Source organism: Capsella rubella, unplaced genomic scaffold (assembly GCF_000375325.1).
Source record: "Capsella rubella cultivar Monte Gargano unplaced genomic scaffold, Caprub1_0 scaffold_5, whole genome shotgun sequence".
Taxonomy (NCBI): domain Eukaryota; kingdom Viridiplantae; phylum Streptophyta; class Magnoliopsida; order Brassicales; family Brassicaceae; genus Capsella; species Capsella rubella.
In genome coordinates this window covers 260,043-277,542 of record NW_006238919.1, presented here as the reverse complement: position 1 = coordinate 277,542, position 17,500 = coordinate 260,043, and the positions used below count along the sequence as shown (strand labels likewise).

The 17,500-nt window shown below is 37.3% G+C and overlaps 6 protein-coding genes across 10 annotated transcripts; 3 read left to right on the top strand and 3 right to left on the bottom strand.

Moving 5' to 3' along the window:
• Positions 1 to 3,381: 3,381 nt before the first annotated feature.
• On the top strand, positions 3,382 to 5,208 carry LOC17884770 (vacuolar iron transporter 1). Its single transcript, XM_006293220.2, has 4 exons — positions 3,382 to 3,667; positions 4,171 to 4,256; positions 4,347 to 4,461; positions 4,813 to 5,208. Exons 1-4 carry the CDS (start codon positions 3,411 to 3,413, stop codon positions 5,108 to 5,110), a joined length of 756 nt encoding a protein of 251 aa, XP_006293282.1. The 5' UTR covers positions 3,382 to 3,410; the 3' UTR covers positions 5,111 to 5,208.
• Positions 5,209 to 5,283: 75 nt separating this feature from the next.
• Positions 5,284 to 7,204, bottom strand: LOC17885868 (two-component response regulator ARR14). Of its 2 annotated transcripts, none has more exons than XM_023782705.1 (5): positions 6,953 to 7,204; positions 6,696 to 6,848; positions 6,230 to 6,607; positions 6,072 to 6,148; positions 5,284 to 5,990 (listed from the first exon to the last, which is right to left on the bottom strand). In XM_023782705.1, exons 1-5 carry the CDS (start codon positions 7,059 to 7,061, stop codon positions 5,556 to 5,558), a joined length of 1,152 nt encoding a protein of 383 aa, XP_023638473.1. In that variant the 5' UTR covers positions 7,062 to 7,204; the 3' UTR covers positions 5,284 to 5,555. The 2 variants fall into 2 exon arrangements, with proteins under 2 accessions (XP_023638473.1, XP_023638474.1); XM_023782706.1 differs by having other exon boundaries at positions 6,072 to 6,145.
• A 173-nt stretch (positions 7,205 to 7,377) lies between these two features.
• Positions 7,378 to 8,090, top strand: LOC111830553. Its single transcript, XM_023782964.1, has 2 exons — positions 7,378 to 7,939; positions 8,031 to 8,090. Exon 1 carries the CDS (start codon positions 7,379 to 7,381, stop codon positions 7,919 to 7,921), a length of 543 nt encoding a protein of 180 aa, XP_023638732.1. The 5' UTR covers position 7,378; the 3' UTR covers positions 7,922 to 7,939; positions 8,031 to 8,090.
• LOC17886016 (microtubule-associated protein 70-3) lies at positions 8,087 to 12,342 on the bottom strand. 2 transcript variants are annotated; one of them, XM_023782963.1, is made up of 12 exons: positions 12,160 to 12,342; positions 11,795 to 12,085; positions 11,542 to 11,627; positions 10,617 to 10,682; positions 10,356 to 10,526; positions 10,078 to 10,248; positions 9,824 to 9,979; positions 9,569 to 9,715; positions 9,380 to 9,451; positions 8,771 to 9,295; positions 8,484 to 8,677; positions 8,087 to 8,382 (listed from the first exon to the last, which is right to left on the bottom strand). In XM_023782963.1, exons 2-12 carry the CDS (start codon positions 12,051 to 12,053, stop codon positions 8,340 to 8,342), a joined length of 1,890 nt encoding a protein of 629 aa, XP_023638731.1. In that variant the 5' UTR covers positions 12,054 to 12,085; positions 12,160 to 12,342; the 3' UTR covers positions 8,087 to 8,339. The 2 variants fall into 2 exon arrangements, with proteins under 2 accessions (XP_023638731.1, XP_006292757.1); XM_006292695.2 differs by having other exon boundaries at positions 8,089 to 8,379; positions 12,160 to 12,341.
• A 1,016-nt stretch (positions 12,343 to 13,358) lies between these two features.
• On the top strand, positions 13,359 to 15,662 carry LOC17886605 (pentatricopeptide repeat-containing protein At2g01740). Of its 2 annotated transcripts, XM_023782756.1 has the most exons (2): positions 13,359 to 14,795; positions 15,208 to 15,662. In XM_023782756.1, the coding sequence occupies exons 1-2, from the start codon at positions 13,434 to 13,436 to the stop codon at positions 15,343 to 15,345; spliced, it is 1,500 nt and encodes a 499-aa protein (XP_023638524.1). In that variant the 5' UTR covers positions 13,359 to 13,433; the 3' UTR covers positions 15,346 to 15,662. The 2 variants fall into 2 exon arrangements, with proteins under 2 accessions (XP_023638524.1, XP_023638523.1); XM_023782755.1 differs by having other exon boundaries at positions 13,359 to 15,662.
• On the bottom strand, positions 15,580 to 17,312 carry LOC17886428 (E3 ubiquitin protein ligase RIE1). 2 transcript variants are annotated; one of them, XM_023782757.1, is made up of 5 exons: positions 16,705 to 17,312; positions 16,488 to 16,607; positions 16,265 to 16,397; positions 16,013 to 16,177; positions 15,580 to 15,920 (listed from the first exon to the last, which is right to left on the bottom strand). In XM_023782757.1, exons 1-5 carry the CDS (start codon positions 17,202 to 17,204, stop codon positions 15,756 to 15,758), a joined length of 1,083 nt encoding a protein of 360 aa, XP_023638525.1. In that variant the 5' UTR covers positions 17,205 to 17,312; the 3' UTR covers positions 15,580 to 15,755. The 2 variants fall into 2 exon arrangements, with proteins under 2 accessions (XP_023638525.1, XP_006291380.1); XM_006291318.2 differs by having other exon boundaries at positions 16,013 to 16,171; positions 16,705 to 17,311.
• Positions 17,313 to 17,500: the final 188 nt, after the last annotated feature.

The window sequence follows — 17,500 nt, the reverse complement described above, 5'->3', positions numbered from 1 at the left end:
GGAGAATCAAAGATCTTAAAAACAAATCTTTTTTTTTTTGGTAATGCAAAGGGAGAAATAACTCCCCAAAGATCTTAAATAAAAATCTAAAGGACAATCAAACACAATATATATTGTCACATAAAAAGAAGACCTTTAAAACCAACAAATCCTATATAACCAGTGATTAACAAGTGGCTCAATCTCTCTCTCTCTATTATCCATTAGTGGATGACAAAGTGAGATTAAAAAAAGAAAAAAAACTAAAGACACTTTTTTGATGTATCTTATCAACCATATAAAAGTTTATAATTTTTCATATTTGAAAAAGTGTATTTTTGAAAATGGATAGAAAAGAAGGGTATTTTAAAAAAGGGTAGACCAAAAGGGGCATTTCTCAAAAATTCTCTTATATTATCGTGTTATTAAAATAGAAATATTAACATCTAAGAAATTTATTTATAAAATGAAATTTTAGTTACAAAAATGAAAATGGACCAATACTGTAAATGTTGTCATCAGCTGTAAACGTTGCATCCGATTCTCTCATAGATGATGCAAAAGCTCAACCAAACACATCAAAAACCAAAACAAACCACAAGAAGAAGGAACCTCAGATTTTGATGTAGGGATACCATTTGGTTTTGCTCACCAACATGCTAGATCCATCGAGTATATGTGATCAAAATACTTGAAAACACCATTTTCACCCAAAAAAAAAAACAACAAGTAACTTACGCGTGCGTGCATATCGTTTGTCTTTTTTTTTTTGAATTGAATGTAAAATTTATTCAAACCAAAAAACTGTTTTACAATGACTGTGTACTTGGATTTGAAACAATTAGATAAAGAGAAATTGAGCTGTAACTCCAACTGTGAAACTCATAAACGAGAGCAATCAATGTGGAGGGATACGAGTAGCAAACCAGTAGGTTAGCCCCTCATTATAGGAGTAGTCTCCTTGGTGAAGAATTGAGCTGAATCTATTGCGGATATTTTTGTCAATATTCTTAAGAAGAAGAGATTGCGTGCAAGGGCTATCTCCATGACGTCGTTTGTTCCGTTCTTGCCAAATATGATAGAGAGTTGTTTGAAAGGTGTACCTTAGTGTGAAAAGACTTATTCTTTCTTGGCTGGGATTGGAGAGAAGCCGTAACAGTTGGTTCCAATCAGTAGTGAATTTGTGAGCAAGAATTCGACTAACTAGAGGGGTCCATATTCCTGAAACGAAAGAGCAAGTGAAGAACAAATGATTCCGAGTCTCCACGGGTTCACCACAGAAAGTACAGTCTATTCTCTGATTCGAATTCCAATTCCGGATACGTTCCCCGGTAGAAAGACGATTGTGAACAGCCAGCCACGTAATGAAAGCATATTTTGGCGTTGCATACTTGAACCATACACCCTTATACCAATCTTGATTCAGCTGGAGCGTGCGTAATTGATATCTTGTTTCTTTTGTACTGAATTTCTGTTCGTACTTATCTCGCAGCCCTCTCCATAAAGATACATCCGCCTCTTCTGTGAGAGTAAGGCTAGCGATCTCATCCTCGATCTGGTCTAGTACAGCACTTCGGTGTCTTCGACGACGTCTATGACCGGCTTTCACTTTTGTGCATATCGTTTGTCATCTTCTTCACCCTTTTCCATGTGTTCTCCATCTCTACCAGCAGCAAGCTTCCGTCAAAAGAGACTCCTACTAGCAATAGGACCATTGTATCTCACGGAGCACTACTCTTCGAACTTGGTTTTCCTTCAACCTCAGCTTCTGATCGTTTGTTATGTAAGGCATGGCGTACAAAAACTTTTAAATATTGAATTTGTCTCCCACTCTCCCCGAAAATATCAGATTTCGCATTGGCTAGGCTTGTTCGAGAGAATGAGATAGAAACCAACACGACAAAAAGGGAGTTGGAACTTAGTATGTAAATTTACATACCATCATCAACTTAATTTTTTACAAACATCAGCGATCATTTTGATTTAATTTTTATACTTATGCAACTACAAGAATTAGTTGGATATCGGGAAACTTTTAAATATTGAATTTGTCCCCCCACTCTTTATTAGTTTTATATATAAGTCTCGTGATATATTGGAAAGATTCATTCATTATTATTACTTTCTGATTTGTTTTTATTTTCTTGTATTTTTCTAATATTTTGATTATGTTTTTCTTGGACTTTTCTTTATTTTTCATTCTATTTTCCCATATATATCCTTAACTAATAGAAAAATTGATTAGATATTTAATTGTTGTTGTTTTAAAAATTTCGTTATCAAGAACTTAATTATAAGACAATGACACCGTTAGATTCCAGTGGTAGAGCTAGCTAAAGTACACCACCACATTTTTAGTAATATTACTAAAACCTATTTAATAAACAAGGTTTGTTATCTTTTACTTTTGTTTTGTTTTGTTTTTTTTAAAATTGACTTATCTTATTCCAGAACTGAAAACATAAACAAACCAAACTATTTATAATTAAAAGATTTCATCAAATGAGAATCTAAATGTTCCTAATAATCTGATATATATAGAGAAAGTTTAAAGATGAAATACATGAAAGGGTCAAGGGTGTGAATTGGAGCGTTGCATATGGCTTCATGTAAATGAGTATTTTATATCTCATCATGCATGCGTTATTCTTTTGCAGACTCATGTAACTTTCTTTTTACATTTTACAGATGGTTTCTCGTGTCCACGTAGAAAATGCATACATGGCTTCATGTCGTGGACAAGCATGTGGCAAACACGCGCAATTTTATCTGATGAAGTTCTGATCAAAAAGTTCAAAGCTCAAAACTATTTCCTCTTGTCTTATAGAACTCATAGGATCTTAATCGGTGAATAAAGCTTTTACAGATGAGGCCACATGCATGCAAGACTTTACCGGTTATAAAATTATTCAATTAACTTAATTAGTTAGAGAGTAGAATCAAAGCCGTTTAGATAGCACCAATGAATTTGATCAGGTGTAATCTCTTAAGATCTATTTTCTCAATTCATTTGTATATACTTCTACTTACAAAATAAAAATATTATTTAGGAAACAGCTTTTAATTTAAACCTCTTTTTGATAAGAAATATTTATTAGAAATTGATATATACTTCTACTTACAAAGAAAATATAGTTACAAAAAAATGGTAACAAATCATGGTGACTATTAGTGGCAGATAGTATTAAATCTTATATGTTATAGCTTCCTTGACAAATCAATAAATAAATAATATGAAATTCATTAAATCAAAATGATGGAAATAAAATAAAGTTAGATTTTACAACATAATTACAAAATAAACTAGTAGTGTGTGATGATGTTTCCCCTCGTTCTTTGTGTGTGTATATAATAACACACACATCATGATCATGTTTCTACACTTCACAGCTTTAAAGAGAGAGAGAGAGAAAGAGAGAATCGAATCATCAATGTCGTCGGAGGAAGAGAATAAGATGACAAGAATCTCTATCGAACCGGAGAAGCAAACACTTCTTGATCATCACACCGAGAAACACTTCACCGCCGGAGAAATCGTCCGTGACATCATCATCGGTGTCTCCGATGGTTTAACCGTTCCTTTTGCACTAGCCGCCGGTCTCTCCGGTGCCAATGCTTCTTCTTCTATCGTCCTTACCGCCGGAATAGCCGAAGTAGCTGCCGGCGCTATCTCCATGGGACTCGGCGGGTATTATTAATAACTTCACTTTATCTATTCCGTTTTATAAGACTTTATCCTTTGAATATCTATCTCCAAAGGATTTAGTCGTTTTATAAATATCTAAATATATATTATTGACACGTAAACTCTCTATGAAATTCTGAAATAGTTGCTACAAATTTAAGTTTCTTAATCATATAAGAAAACAAATCCTACATGCAAATGATTATTCATTTCCTTACTTGTGGTATAATTACTGTAAACATTAATTACATATTTACATATGATAAGATGATTAAGAACTTATTATATATAATGAATACTAATTTTTTTGTGTACGTCATTTTTTATGAAATTAATTTACTTCGAAAAATAAAAAATTCCTTGATCATGTAATGTTTATATATACACGCATGTATTCATATTTATAGTCGCAAGTAAACATATGGTACGATGTACGAATTAAGAAACGTGATTAAACTGTGGAATTTAATGCAAAGTTAAAAAATATTGCATTACGAACTTATTAGGTACTTAGCTGCCAAGAGCGAAGAGGATCATTACGCGAGGGAGATGAAACGAGAACAAGAAGAGATCGTGGCCGTTCCTGAGACTGGTACGACCAACTTTGGACTCAATCTGACTAGCTAAGCCTTCCTAGAAAAAATGAAAATGGTGTAACAAAGTTTAATTTCTATATAAACAGAGGCAGCTGAAGTGGCAGAGATACTTGCACAGTATGGGATAGCTCCACATGAATACTCACCTGTGGTTAATGCTCTTCGTAAGAATCCTCCAGCATGGCTTGATTTTATGATGAGGTCAGTAACTTTCCCACTAATTTCATTACTATTATTTTACTTGTCATATTAAGATTCTTCAACTATATAGTAGTCTTTTACTTAGGGATAAAATCGAGGGATACTTTTGGTGTTCTGCAAAAAGCTGAGCTTTTTACTTTCCAGGTGTGGACAAGATTCTATATGGTCCGACTTCCAAAATTTTAAACTGTTAAACAAATTACATAGTAGTAACAAACAGAAGTGATAGAGTTGGTCAAATTAAACATTTTAGCTCACATATGTTCATAATCCTATACTATAGTCTATAAGCATATGTTGCATGCACATTGGTTATATATGTTAGACTTAAATTGGTTATAATTGCCACAGGTTTGAGCTGGGGTTAGAGAAGCCTGATCCAAAAAGAGCGTTACAAAGCGCGTTCACGATTGCAGTCGCTTATGTTCTTGGCGGTTTTATACCGCTATCTCCCTACCTGTTCATACCGCATGCCATGGATGCGGTTGTGGGGTCTGTGATCATAACGCTGTTCGCTCTCTTCATATTTGGCTATGCAAAAGGGCATTTCACCGGCAGCAAACCCCTTAGAAGTGCGTTTGAAACCGCCTTTATAGGAGCCATCGCCTCAGCCGCTGCTTTTGGTTTGGCTAAAGTGGTGCAACATTAGCAGCTGTAACAAAACTTATGTAGCGTTTTTATGTTTTCTTTTCTTTAATTTGTAACTTCTTTTTATTGCATGACTTGTGGTTTCTTATCACGCTCAAACTTATTGCAACCAAAATAAATAAAAATAATTGCAAAATATGTATTCGGTTTCTTTAATTTCAAGACAAGGTTCAATTAGTGATAAAGGTTTCAGACTTTTAGAGACAATGCAACTAAAGACAATACAACTATAGCAAAATACACAATTACAATTCAACATGTTACTATTGTTACCAATCTAAAGATTTAAACATAAGTACTCTCCCATTAAGAGAAACTAGCAAATACAAGTACATGTCCTAAGCTAATATTGCTGACATTACAAGTTTTCTTCAAATTTTGAAGATGTGAAGGAAATAGTTTGAGAACAAATACGAGCTTCATCTTCTTAAGCCCATCCATGTTGCTCAGTGTCGTTGTCTCGAACATTTTCCCAAGATCCAAGATTCTTCATTAACATTTGATCCATACCCTTGTCTGATTCTGTGGTCTCTGTTGCTGTTGTCAGCATCACCTTTCTGACTGAAATTTGCAGAGGAAGATAGACCATGAACCGCCATCGAAGTAGTGACAGAAACAGGACGGTCAGAAGTAGATGATACATCAACCGCAAAGTTTTGAATGTGAGATCTACCACTGCCAAGATCATCATTAGGAATCCAAACTCCAAAACTAGCGGAGAGATGATTTTCTACTGGTTGACCAAACAATGCAGCTAGTGTCTGTGGATGTAATTGTCCTGAGGAAACCATAGCTTGGATGTTTTCATATCTTTTGATACACTCCGTGTCTTTACTCTGTGAAGCTACACCGCTTAACCTCTTCAGATACAATCGAAACTTCTGCAATTTCGTTGACTCACTCAGTCAAAACCTTTCTAGAGCTAAACATGAGTAAAGATTCAATCAATCAGTCAACCAAACCTGTAAATGACTAGCCACGTTTTCTCTGCTCAAACCAGGAACATTCATCAACTCTAGAATCCGCTTTGGTACAGCTTCTGAAACAAAAAGAGGAATTCTTATAAGCACAACTCAATATGAGTTTATATATAAATTGTATGTAGTGTTTAGGATCATACTGTCAATTCCAAGCTGGTTTACAGCATTGACGAATTGTTGATGCAATTCAATAGACCAAACAACGCGTGACGACTTCTTCGAATTTTCATCATCTTCATTATCTTCTCTATCAACACTTCTCTTCTTCTTCTTACGTTTCATCAAACTCCCCTCTGAGCATTCACTAGCCGAATACACAGTCTCGACGCTGCCACTGTTCTTGTTATCCTCTAAAACTTGAGAATTTCCAAGCTCCTTGTTCATTGTACATTTCCTTCTAACAACATGTTGCCATATGTTCTTAAGCTCTTCAGGACGAATTGGTTTGATTAGATAATCACAAGCTCCATGGTTGATTCCAGTCATGACTGTAGTTGTTCTTCCATCAACAGACATCACTAGAACAAGATTAATCAATCTCAAATAAGAAACAATGGATAGAAAGTTTCAATCTTTGGAGACAGAAGGTAAAGAACAGAGTCTTACTAATGACAGGAAGATCCATTTCGAGACCAACTTGTTGGAGAAGTTTGTAACCATTCATACCAGGCATATGTACATCACTTAGAACCAAATCGAAACAGTCTTTTCTTTCTCTTAGAAGGGTTAACGCAACATCAGCTTGTGAGCAAATTGTAACTGCAAAAAAAAAAAAAAGAAAGGAACAAAACTTAGATAAACAAAAATGTGAACTTTCAAGGGAAAATCTATGAAAAGGTGGGAACTTTGAATAAGAATCAGACCTTGGTACATGAGACGTAGAAGCATTTTCTCGAGGATGAACAAGCAGGAAGTGTCATCATCTACAACGAGAATTCTTAACCCAGTAGGAAACTGATCGCTGATCGCCATTTGCAGATGAAGAAATGAATAAGCTTTCGTGTGAGTATTGAAAAGGTGAAAACCCTAGAGAACTGAGAACAAGATTTGGGGAAGAAGAAGAAGAAGAAAGATACAAAATGTGGAGAAGAAATGATTGAAGTCGTACAGTGTTGAGTAAGTAGCCACTGGCTTGAAGAGAGAGGCATCGAAAGCGACTGCTATAAGTGGTAATAGCTGTAGTGAGTGGCACTGTGATGTAATTAAACTCATCACTACTACCCTTCTATGTAAAATATACATGTCCTTCAAAAATATCTTATCTAGACAAATCTTTGGTAACGGTCCTCATGCACTATTATATCACAATGCTTATCACGCCGGCGAATCAATGCGGTGGCATAGCCGGGTTATTCGTTTTCGGACAGAAAGATCAAATTACTACGAGACCCTCGTTCACAAACTTGAATACCCTATTCACCGTGCCTCCGGTGGTGGCATTGGCGGCGGAGAGAAGAGCAGCTTCAAAGGCGTTACGGTGTTGTGCTCGGAGAAGGGTGAGAGACGACGTAGGAGGTGAAGATGAAGATGAAGAGTACGGGTACAACGAGGAGATGGCGATGTTGGAGGTATATAGCCAGTCGTGTAGAGAAGAAGCGCTTATTGTGACTGCCATTGTTGACGACGAAGAAGTGGAAGTTATCATCTTCAAAGGAGTATCGTCGTGCCTGAGCGGAGAAACAGCGGTTGATCCGGCGAGGAGTGTGTTGCCGGAGAGAGCAGTGATCACAAAGATTGATAGAGTGAGAGGTCCTTTTGATCCATCACAGATTCATTACATTCAAAAGGGACTCTCTTTTCAAGCCTTCAAAGAGACCAGACTCAACTCATGAATCTTGATTCATTTAACAGTATTCACATTTGACATTTTGTTATGGTCCATGAATGTTGATGAAGATTTCAATTCAACAACTCTCACCTCTGTTTCTGAACTTATTTCAGGATTTGCAACAGTCACACTAATCAAATAAATCACAGAGTAGGCTCAAAAGGGTAACTATAGCACAATCCTAACTCTTTATCTATATATATAAGAAAACCAATAAACATCACCAGCACAAAAGTTAGCTAATAAAATTTGAAATCAGTGTTTCTCTTCCTTTTCTTTTTACCTTGAAATCTTACTATGTTAGAGAAGCACACAAACCTCCCATATTAGATTTCTACATTTGTATGCTTTAATCATTCTTTCCATCTACTAACCACTGATTGAGAATTCATATTTTTCCTCGTGGGAATCGACTTCTTTGATTACTGCGTACTCCTCGTCATCCCCATTCGTCCTGAGCCTCTGCTAAAACACCGATTATGCAAACAAAACATTCAACTAAGTTAAAAAAGGAAACTAACTTATAATCATTATATTCGATCGTTATAATAAGTAAACGCAAGTACCTTCGAGAAAGTAACTGTGCTGTTGTTGAAGCTCCTTTTGAGTTAATAGAGGGACGTCTCGTTCTACTATCTGATCCTTTGTTATCCACACGCATAGCTGAAACCTCTTTCTCCATTGCAGCTACTTCTCTTCTCATCTTCTTTGCTTCCACTTCCATCGCCTTTGTTAGTGTTTCAACCTTTTTTGCCAACATCTAAAGAAAACACGAGAACAGAGTATTTTAATCAGAGAATATAAGTAAATCCAAGCAAATGTTTCCTGGAAAGGTGTAAAACAGATGACTGACCTCAATAGCTTCGTCTTTATCTCTAAGGCTTTGATCTTTATCGTGAGCAGCTTTCCGTAAAGTTATCACCTCCTTTTGAAGCAGATCATGTAATACTCCTGGGACACTATCATTATTTGTCGCTGCTACTTTCTCTGATTCTTCTTGTTTTGTTGAATTAGGTGACTCGCCTCCGTTTTTTCCTTCAGAAGACTGGTTCACTGGAAACTTCGATCTGGGTTCGTTTGTTAGTAGTTTACTCCTATCTAAAGATCTGCTGCCTCCATCAAATGATCTAGATGTTCCTTTAGCATGCTTCAGTATTGTACTTGTACTAGCATTCAGAGATCTAAACTGAGAACTCGGTGTTTTCTTGGAGAAAAATCCATTCGATGTCAGTTTTGGAATAATATCAGCTCCGCCAAGGGATTGCCTTCGAGATGGCCCGTTGCTAATACTTCTTCCCTCAGGTGTCGACCGGTTGCCACTGCTTGGAGGCCCTCTTAAACTCTCTTCTAAGACTCTAAGCCGCAGTTGAAATTTCTCCTGAAAACAACAAAAGCAGCAATTCTAATTAAAGCCTTGGACATAAAGACGACAAAAGATATGGATCCTAACTAGGATTCTTACCTTTAGCTGAGCTTCAGATTTTGCAGCTCTATCAGCTATGGCAAGTTTGTCACGTAGTTGTTGCATTTCTCCCTGTCCAAAAAGAAACAGGAAATGGTCAAAGAATGCGCTAAAAGTTAAAATGGTTTCGGTGCATATAAATCACAACTCGAAGCAGTAACAGAAACCCAAAAAGAAAAATTAAAAAACCTGCAAAAATCTTCGTTCTTCGAGCCATTGCTTCACAGGCATCACTTTGTCACTACCATCTTTCCACTCATTTGCCACTACAGTTGCAACTCTGCTTGCACTTACTTTGGCACGAGACAGTTCCCGATCAAGGACTCTCCTCTCTTCCTAAGCACAGGATTAATGGCCATTGCTATGATTAGCACAGGAATTGAATTTTAAGTACAAGGGTAGCAATAGGCTACTGAGGCATTATACGTGTACGTGAATTATTACATTCATTTCTTGGAATTTCCTCTGGTAATCCCTCACAGCATTTGCAGCTGCACCACCAGCGAGCACAGCTTCTTCAAGCTCTCGTACAGTCTGGGTAAACTTTTCAACTTCTGCAACCTTTTGTCTGTGCAATTTGTCCAAAATTCTGTTCTCTTCCTAGTTTAAACAATTGATAAACAAGGCAGGCTCACGATAACGAACAAAGAGATCCAGATATTTAAAGTACCGCTGTGTAAAGGAGGTGAAAGTAATACCTGGCAAATTTCTATCTGTTTCATCAACTCTTGGTTTTTATTCTGGAGGTCATCAACCATTGAAGCCTTGGCAAGAGCAGACTGAACGGTTCTTTCAGCATCAAGCAAAGCTGCTTCCTTCGATTTAGTTAGGCGGTCCAATGCTCTGTTGTCATCTTGAAGTTTCACGATCTACAATTAAAAACATGCAAAACCAGATGCCCAGTTTTTGTAAACGGTTCCAAGACTCAATAAGCCAGGATATACAATATAAATTTGGTTGAATAGAAGAAAAATACTTCATGTCTCGCCAACTTGAGTTCAGCCTCTAAAGGGGCGAGAATGGCTTCAATAGGAGGCATATCGTCATCCTTTTGAGCAGCATGAACCCTTCGAAGAGTGGCTTCTGCAGCGAATTGAGCTGCCATGGAAGCCCTTTTTTCTTCATTAATTTTCTTGATTTCAAGGTTCTGTGACAACATGTGATATTATCAAATACAGATCCAAAAAGAAAAGAATTGTAATAATAAAAAGCAATAGAGGAAATACTGCAAACATACTTTACTGTCAAGAAGGTTTTCAGTTAGTTTGAGCTTCTCCGACATCTTTCCCAACTCTTCCGTAAGCTTAAGCAATCAAATTAAAGAGTAGAGCGTCAGAGTATACAAAGCTGATTTCTGTGGCATAATAAATATAAGCTTCATATACATATACTTTTGCAGGCACGGACACAATTTTTTTCTCACCAAGCATATCAAAATCTAAATATAACAATAGTGAGAGTCAAACTATAACACATCTTCTAAAGACAAAGATTTAAAATGTATGCATCATAGAGTGACTGCTCACCTGTACTGCATAACAAAGAACTCCAATGCTACTTGAGCAGAAGCTACTAACCGAAGGATAATAGTTTAAGGAATCTAGAAACTCAAATTGCGTTTCACGAATCTAAACTCTTCCTAACCATTAATCTGACCCCAAACAATAACCCATTATGTCAAGCTATATTTTCAAATACATGTTCTTGTGATAGATTCAATTGCATCAAGTCTAATCCAAACATCCCTATATGACATGGTGAAAAGGATAGGGGAATGACAGATTAACTGCAGAAACTAATAGCCAAATGTAACAGTTTTAATGGAGTAAATCTAGCAACTCAAATCGTGAAACACGATTTGTCAAGATATATTCTTAATCATTACTATGACCCAAACAAAAACCCAATATGTCAAAGATATAATCACAATGTCCTGCATATGTGGAAAATTCAGTTGATTAGGGAATAGGACAGATTGGCTGCAGAGATTACAAACCCCAAGCATTCAATGAATGCGATAGCTACATTGTATGAATTGCTTCATCTTCTCAAGCCATATAGAATCAACTATAATATTAATGACTACCTAAACTTGTTCATCAAATTACCCTCTCAAGTCAAAAAAAAAAGGAAGTAAATACACTTAAGAAGGACTAACTAACCTCTTCAACAGCCTTCTCTCTCTGCCGTTCAGACAACCTCAATGCCTTGATCTCAGCTTGTGATTCAGATAGTTCCCGATCTTTATCTGCACCCCCAAAGTCAAAAGTTTTAAAACCAAGAAATGACACTCATGCACGTAATGACAAGTGAATATCCAAAACCCAAATTACAAAATCTAAAAATGTCAACGGAAACTTGAAACCTAACATTAACAATAGCAAAAAAAACAACAGATCGAGTATCCCATAGTACCTCTGACATCGTTCTCAAGCCTATTGAGCTCAATTTTAACCGGATCTGAGCCATGGAGTAAAGTAATGAAGTCATTATCCGCATCAAAACTCGGCTTCATTGACCTCCGTCGTGATAAACCTTTACTCCCTCCTCCTCCTCCTTCGCGGAATGAAGATGACATAGTCAATGACGGCGAAGAAGACCTCGCCGTCGTACCAAACTCACTCGCCGTTGGTCGTCCATTGTTAACCTCAAACGAATATCCACCTTCCTCCATTTTTTTTTATATTCCCGATCTATAAACCAACTCTACACATTCAAAATCGCAACTAATGAGTCCCAAATCCACCAGATAATTCAAACACAAACGAAAACGCGCATACCTAAGTCAGCACATTCTCGAATCGAAAAGCAAAAAATGTAGAAACACTGAGGAAGAATCGAGGAGACGACTCGTGGAAACAAAAGGGTTAGGGTTTGAATTCGGCTTCTTCACCGGCGAGATACAGGAAACTAAATAAGAGAGAAATAGCAAAGTTTTTTTTTGTTTTTGGGGGAGACAAAGAGATGAAGAGATTTAAAAGAGGTTTATGAGTAAAATTGGTTATAGTGATTTTTGTGTGTAATATATAGAAAGAAAGTTCACAGCGAACAGAAAGAAAAGATAATTCATTAATTTGCGTCACACACAAATCCATTTATAATTTTTTTAAGGGATGCTTAATTTGCTAATTAATACCATTCACGCTTACGAGGTATATTAATTCTTTACGTTTTGTGTTTATTTAATAATAAGCTAATTTAATACTTGGGGAAAAAAACAAAATTTTACCAATATACTAGAGCAGATGAATTTGATAAGTGTTTATCAATATAGCTAAGCTATGAGAATATATCAATCGGGACCTTGAATTATAGTTTTCATTATGAACCATACAATAAGTCCTCACATGTACGAATGAGAACACTACAAATCACGTTCTCGTGAGTCAAAATGTCTCTTAACACGATTTCGTTAGTTATGTTTATATGTGTATGTTTGCAACTCGCAAGTCACAAGTCTTACTTCATACGTTACAATATGTGCAACAACAAAAAAAAATCTTTCATGGTTCGAAGTTTGAAATGTTTTTTTTTTTTTTCTAATTGTAATCTTTCATGGTTTGAAGTTTGAACAAATTAATATCTAATAGCTGAGGGCTTGATTCCGTGATTCCTACTCACTTTACTAGTAAGCAATCAACGTATGGTTACCTAACGAATTTAATACAGGTTTTGCAGGTCAATCATAAAACTTTTATTTATTTATTTAACCAATGGTCATGAGGTTGACGATGACCAATGGTCATGGACTCATGGTAGTGCACGCTCTTTGTGTTTTCATCTGTCACCGTTGCAGAGTGTGTTTTCCGTTGGCTGCGAAATGGGCTTTAACTGTTTAAACAGGCCCATTCTATATTCTTATATTGGGCTGGGGAGAGAAGCCTCTAGCTGAGAAAGAGTGTTACATAACAAGAGGACAGGTCACAGTGTTGTGTTTAGAAGTTAGAACCCAACCATGGTCGGTCCTTAGGGTTTAAGCTTCTCCGTTAATGTTACCGATCTTTTGAAAGTTGTTTTACCTTACAAATCGTCTTAAGGATTCACATGTCCATGAATGGTCAAAGAAGCTCTTCAATTTATTTCTCGGCTGAGAAGTTCCTCAAATTTTCCAGCCCAAGTCACCTGCAACAAGCATATTCATCAGCTAGTCAATGCCAACTGCGGCGTTCTCTGTCTTAAACTCTTAGCTTACTTAGTCTCCAGAGGCTACACTCCTCATCGTTCCTCATTCAATTCGGTCGTATCGTTTGTTTGTAGATTAGGTCAGGTTCAATTCGCTCAAGATATCGTACTTTCGATGCCTAGATTCGGGTGTTTACCAGATGTTATATCTTATAACTCTCTCATTGATGGCCACTGTAGAAATGGCGATATCAGAAGTGCTTCTTTGGTGTTAGAGAGTTTAAGAGCCTCTCATGGGTTTCTCTACAAGCCTGACATAGTTAGTTTTAATTCTCTGTTTAATGGGTTTAGCAAGATGAAGATGTTAGATGAGGTTTTTGTGTATATGGGTGTTATGTTGAAGTCTTGTTCCCCGAATGTTGTTACTTATACTACTTGGATTGACACGTTCTGCAAATCCGGGGAGTTACAATTGGCGATGAAGAGTTTTAACTGTATGAAGAGAGAGGCTTTATCTCCAAATGTGGTTACTTTCACTTGTTTGATTGACGGCTATTGTAAAGCTGGTGACTTGGAGGTTGCGGTTTCGTTATACGAAGAAATGAGACGTGTTCGGATGTCTTTGAATGTTGTTACTTATACTGCTTTGGTAGATGGTTTCTGTAAACAAGGGAAAATGCAGAGAGCTGAGGAAATGTATTCGCAGATGCTCAAGGATAGAGTTGAGCCAAACTCTCTTGTATACACTACGATTATCGATGGGTATTTCCAGAAAGGAGATTCGGATAATGCCATGAAGTTTCTGGCCAAAATGCTCAATCAAGGGATGAGACTTGATATTGCAGCTTATGGCGTAATCATATCAGGCCTTTGTAGTAATGGTAAACTAAAGGAGGCAACAGAGATTGTACAAGATATGGAGAAAGGTGGTTTAGTTCCTGATATGATGATTTTTACTACAATGATGAATGCATATTTTAAATCCGGGCGCATGAAGGCTGCGGTTAACATGTACCACAAATTAGTTGAGGGAGGCTTTGAGCCAGATGCTGTAGCTCTTTCAACTATGATCGATGGGATTGCGAAGAATGGACAACTACATGAAGCTATAACTTATTTCTCTATAGAGAAAGCTAATGATGTTATGTACACCGTGCTTATTGATGCTTTGTGCAAAGAAGGAGACTTTATAGAAGTTGAGAGATTGCTTGGCAAAATTTCAGAGGCTGGACTTGTTCCGGATAAGTTCATGTACACTTCTTGGATAGCTGGTTTGTGTAAGCAAGGGAACTTGGTGGATGCGTTTAAGTTAAAAACCAAAATGGTTCAAGAGGGTCTCGAGCTCGATTTGTTAACCTACACAACATTGATTTATGGGTTAGCTAGCAAGGGTTTGATGGTCGAGGCTAGACAAGTTTTTGATGAAATGTTGAGAAGTGGAATATGTCCTGATTTGGCTGTTTTTGATCTACTGATTAGAGCTTATAAAAAGGAGGGAAACATGACTGCTGCTTCGGATTTGCTTCTCGATATGCAAACAAGAGGGCTTGCAACAGCAGTAAGTGATGGAGATTGCAGCAAACAATGTGACAATGAAGTGAGCTGTTCTTGAACTTACTTATGATTTGAGCTATGAGCATCAGCAGCTGTTCTATCCTCAAATATGGGCGAATATAGTAAAGGGCATCTGTAAGCAAGGGAACTTGGTGGATGCGTTTAAGTTAAAAACCAAAATGGTTCAAGAGGGTCTCGAGCTCGATTTGTTAACCTACACAACATTGATTTACGGGTTAGTTAGCAAGGGTTTGATGGTCGAGGCTTACAAGTTTTCGATGAAATGTTGAGAAGTAGAATATGTCCTGATTTGGCTTTTTTAATCTACTGATTAGAGCTTATGAAAAGGAGGGAAACATGACCGCTGCTTCAGTTTTGCTTCTCGATATGCAAACAAGAGGGCTTACAACAGCAGTAAGTGATGCAGATTGTAGTAACAATGTGACAATGAAGTGAGCTGTTCTTGAACTTACTTATGATTTGAGCTATGAGCATGAGCAGCTGTTCTATTCTCTATGGGCAAATATAGTAAAGGGCACTTGTAAATTGTTATCTTTTACATTTAAAAATGAATGCTTTCAACAAAAGATACATGATTTGATAGTTATATAAATATATACAGAAGTGTTTAAATTGATGAGATGGAATCTGTATCCATATGTGCAGAATTTTACTCCCTCTTATTGGTTGGGGTTTGTCTTCAAGATTGGTCAGTCGTTCCTTTAAGGATGTTGTATTTGCAGAGAGGGCATGTTGCTCTCATCTTAAGCCATTTCACAATACAGGTCGAATGAAAGTGGTGGTTACAAGGAAGAGCATGAAGCTCTGCACCATCCTCGTATGAGCTCAGACATATGCAACAGTCCTGTCAAGAAAAATCAAGTAGAAGAAACCTATGAAACTTATAAAAGCAGAGTTTATAAGTAACAAACTATATGCATAATAGATTGGCTTTACCGCATCCTCAGCAAGAAGTGTTCTTTCAGTTGCTAAGCATATTCCATTGGTCGATACAGGAACCATTTTGCCAGGTCCGGCAATGTTCTTCTCGTTGGTATGGAAAGCCCTAAATTTGTACAGGGGAAGAACACCGAGCTCAGCCTCTGATACTCCTTCCTGTATCTTCCGCAAGAAAAGGCGTTTGTAAGTCTCCAAAGTTGTAATCTATTAAGTCAACAAAGGTCGATGAGAGGATATCCATGTTCATACCGTTCCTGCAACGGCGTAGAGAAGAGCTATTATGCAGGGAAGACAGCAGCAGAGAGCTATTCCAACAAGGCAAGCCAAAACAATACAGAAAATGGCGAAGAAGACATCAATCGCCAGAAAAGTCACCGACAACCTGCAATAACCCGGAACATTTGAGACACAGGAAACAATGTCTTGTATTTGAATGAGCAGCAAATCCTATGCTAAAATTAAAATCTGTTACCAATAAAGATTAGGAGCTTCTCCTAAAAGCTTATCACCACCTTCAACAACCCAGTAGAATCCAATTATCCACCATAAGAATGATACCACAGTGTTTGTAGACTCGCATCTTTTTGCAAAACTAATCACAAATCCATCATAATTTGGTAAAATCCTTACAAAATCCAAAAACATAAATTTCATCATTAAACCATCAAATTGTGATTTAATCATCAAACCTGTAAGTTGTTGAATTGTCACTGTCTTCTTCATAGTCATACTCACTGTAATCTCCAGGATCGGCGGCACTATCTCCAGACTCCAAATCCCTAGCTCTACGAGTCGTGTTTCTCCTCCAATACTCGGACCAAACCAAAACCACATGGATCAAACACTGTAACCCATACCCACAGATCCAAACTCTGATCGGCTCGTTAGGTCTTTCTTCGACGGTTCCGACAAGCATAACCGCCGATGCAAGCACCAGAGCAGCGTTCCAGAGTATATCAGCAGCAACTACAGGTTTCGAGTAACCCCAATCGATCCGTCTCTCCTCGAGAGCACGTGCCGCCGTCTCTCTCACAAGCATCGACGGTGCACGGTGGCCGGTGATCCTTCCCAAGAGAACGGCGAGAGCTGTAGGTCTGGCTGATGAAGGAGAAGAGCCGTCGCGACGCGGGCGGAGTAGTGGCGCATGTTGATCACGCGCCGCCGTGGAATCTGAAGAAGACGATGACATCAGTATCTTCAAAGACGGAACCAACGAAAACAATTGAGCTTCTTCTCTCTTACTCTCTCTCTCTCTCTCTCCTCCTCTAGAAAACGCTAAGCCATGGCGGACAGTTGAAAAAAAGATTGGTTTTTTAAGTTTTTAAATTAAGTAATTAGAATTTAATTAAACAAGATTAATTAACATTTAAGATTAGAAACAGTTACAGATTAATTATCATAATCACAATTAATCATCTTTGACTTTATACAGGTGTTACTGTGTTAGCTAGAAATTGGCGCTAAAGTTGGTCAGTTTAGTTACTG

Excerpts from the sequence above, each read along its gene's own strand:
- LOC111830553 (XM_023782964.1), top strand. The coding sequence starts at position 7,379 with ATGCACTATTATATCACAATGCTTATCACGCCGGCGAATCAATGCGGT.
- LOC17886016 (XM_023782963.1), bottom strand. The coding sequence starts at position 12,053 with ATGGAGGAAGGTGGATATTCGTTTGAGGTTAACAATGGACGACCAACG. Across the intron at positions 9,980-10,077 it reads AACAGATAGAAATTTGCCAG|GAAGAGAACAGAATTTTGGA; the intron begins GTATTACTTTCA and ends TGTTTAAACTAG. Across the intron at positions 9,716-9,823 it reads GGAAATTCCAAGAAATGAAT|GAAGAGAGGAGAGTCCTTGA; the intron begins GTAATAATTCAC and ends TCCTGTGCTTAG.
- LOC17886428 (XM_023782757.1), bottom strand. The coding sequence starts at position 17,204 with ATGTCATCGTCTTCTTCAGATTCCACGGCGGCGCGTGATCAACATGCG. Across the intron at positions 16,608-16,704 it reads GACAATTCAACAACTTACAG|TTTTGCAAAAAGATGCGAGT; the intron begins GTTTGATGATTA and ends ATTTGTGATTAG. Across the intron at positions 15,921-16,012 it reads CACTTCTTGCTGAGGATGCG|GACTGTTGCATATGTCTGAG; the intron begins GTAAAGCCAATC and ends TTTTCTTGACAG.
- LOC17886605 (XM_023782755.1), top strand. The coding sequence starts at position 13,434 with ATGGTCAAAGAAGCTCTTCAATTTATTTCTCGGCTGAGAAGTTCCTCA.
- LOC17885868 (XM_023782705.1), bottom strand. The coding sequence starts at position 7,061 with ATGGCGATCAGCGATCAGTTTCCTACTGGGTTAAGAATTCTCGTTGTA. Across the intron at positions 6,149-6,229 it reads AAACCAGCTTGGAATTGACA|AAGCTGTACCAAAGCGGATT; the intron begins GTATGATCCTAA and ends TTTTTGTTTCAG. Across the intron at positions 5,991-6,071 it reads ACGTGGCTAGTCATTTACAG|AAGTTTCGATTGTATCTGAA; the intron begins GTTTGGTTGACT and ends ACGAAATTGCAG.
- LOC17884770 (XM_006293220.2), top strand. The coding sequence starts at position 3,411 with ATGTCGTCGGAGGAAGAGAATAAGATGACAAGAATCTCTATCGAACCG. Across the intron at positions 4,257-4,346 it reads CGTGGCCGTTCCTGAGACTG|AGGCAGCTGAAGTGGCAGAG; the intron begins GTACGACCAACT and ends CTATATAAACAG. Across the intron at positions 4,462-4,812 it reads TGGCTTGATTTTATGATGAG|GTTTGAGCTGGGGTTAGAGA; the intron begins GTCAGTAACTTT and ends TAATTGCCACAG.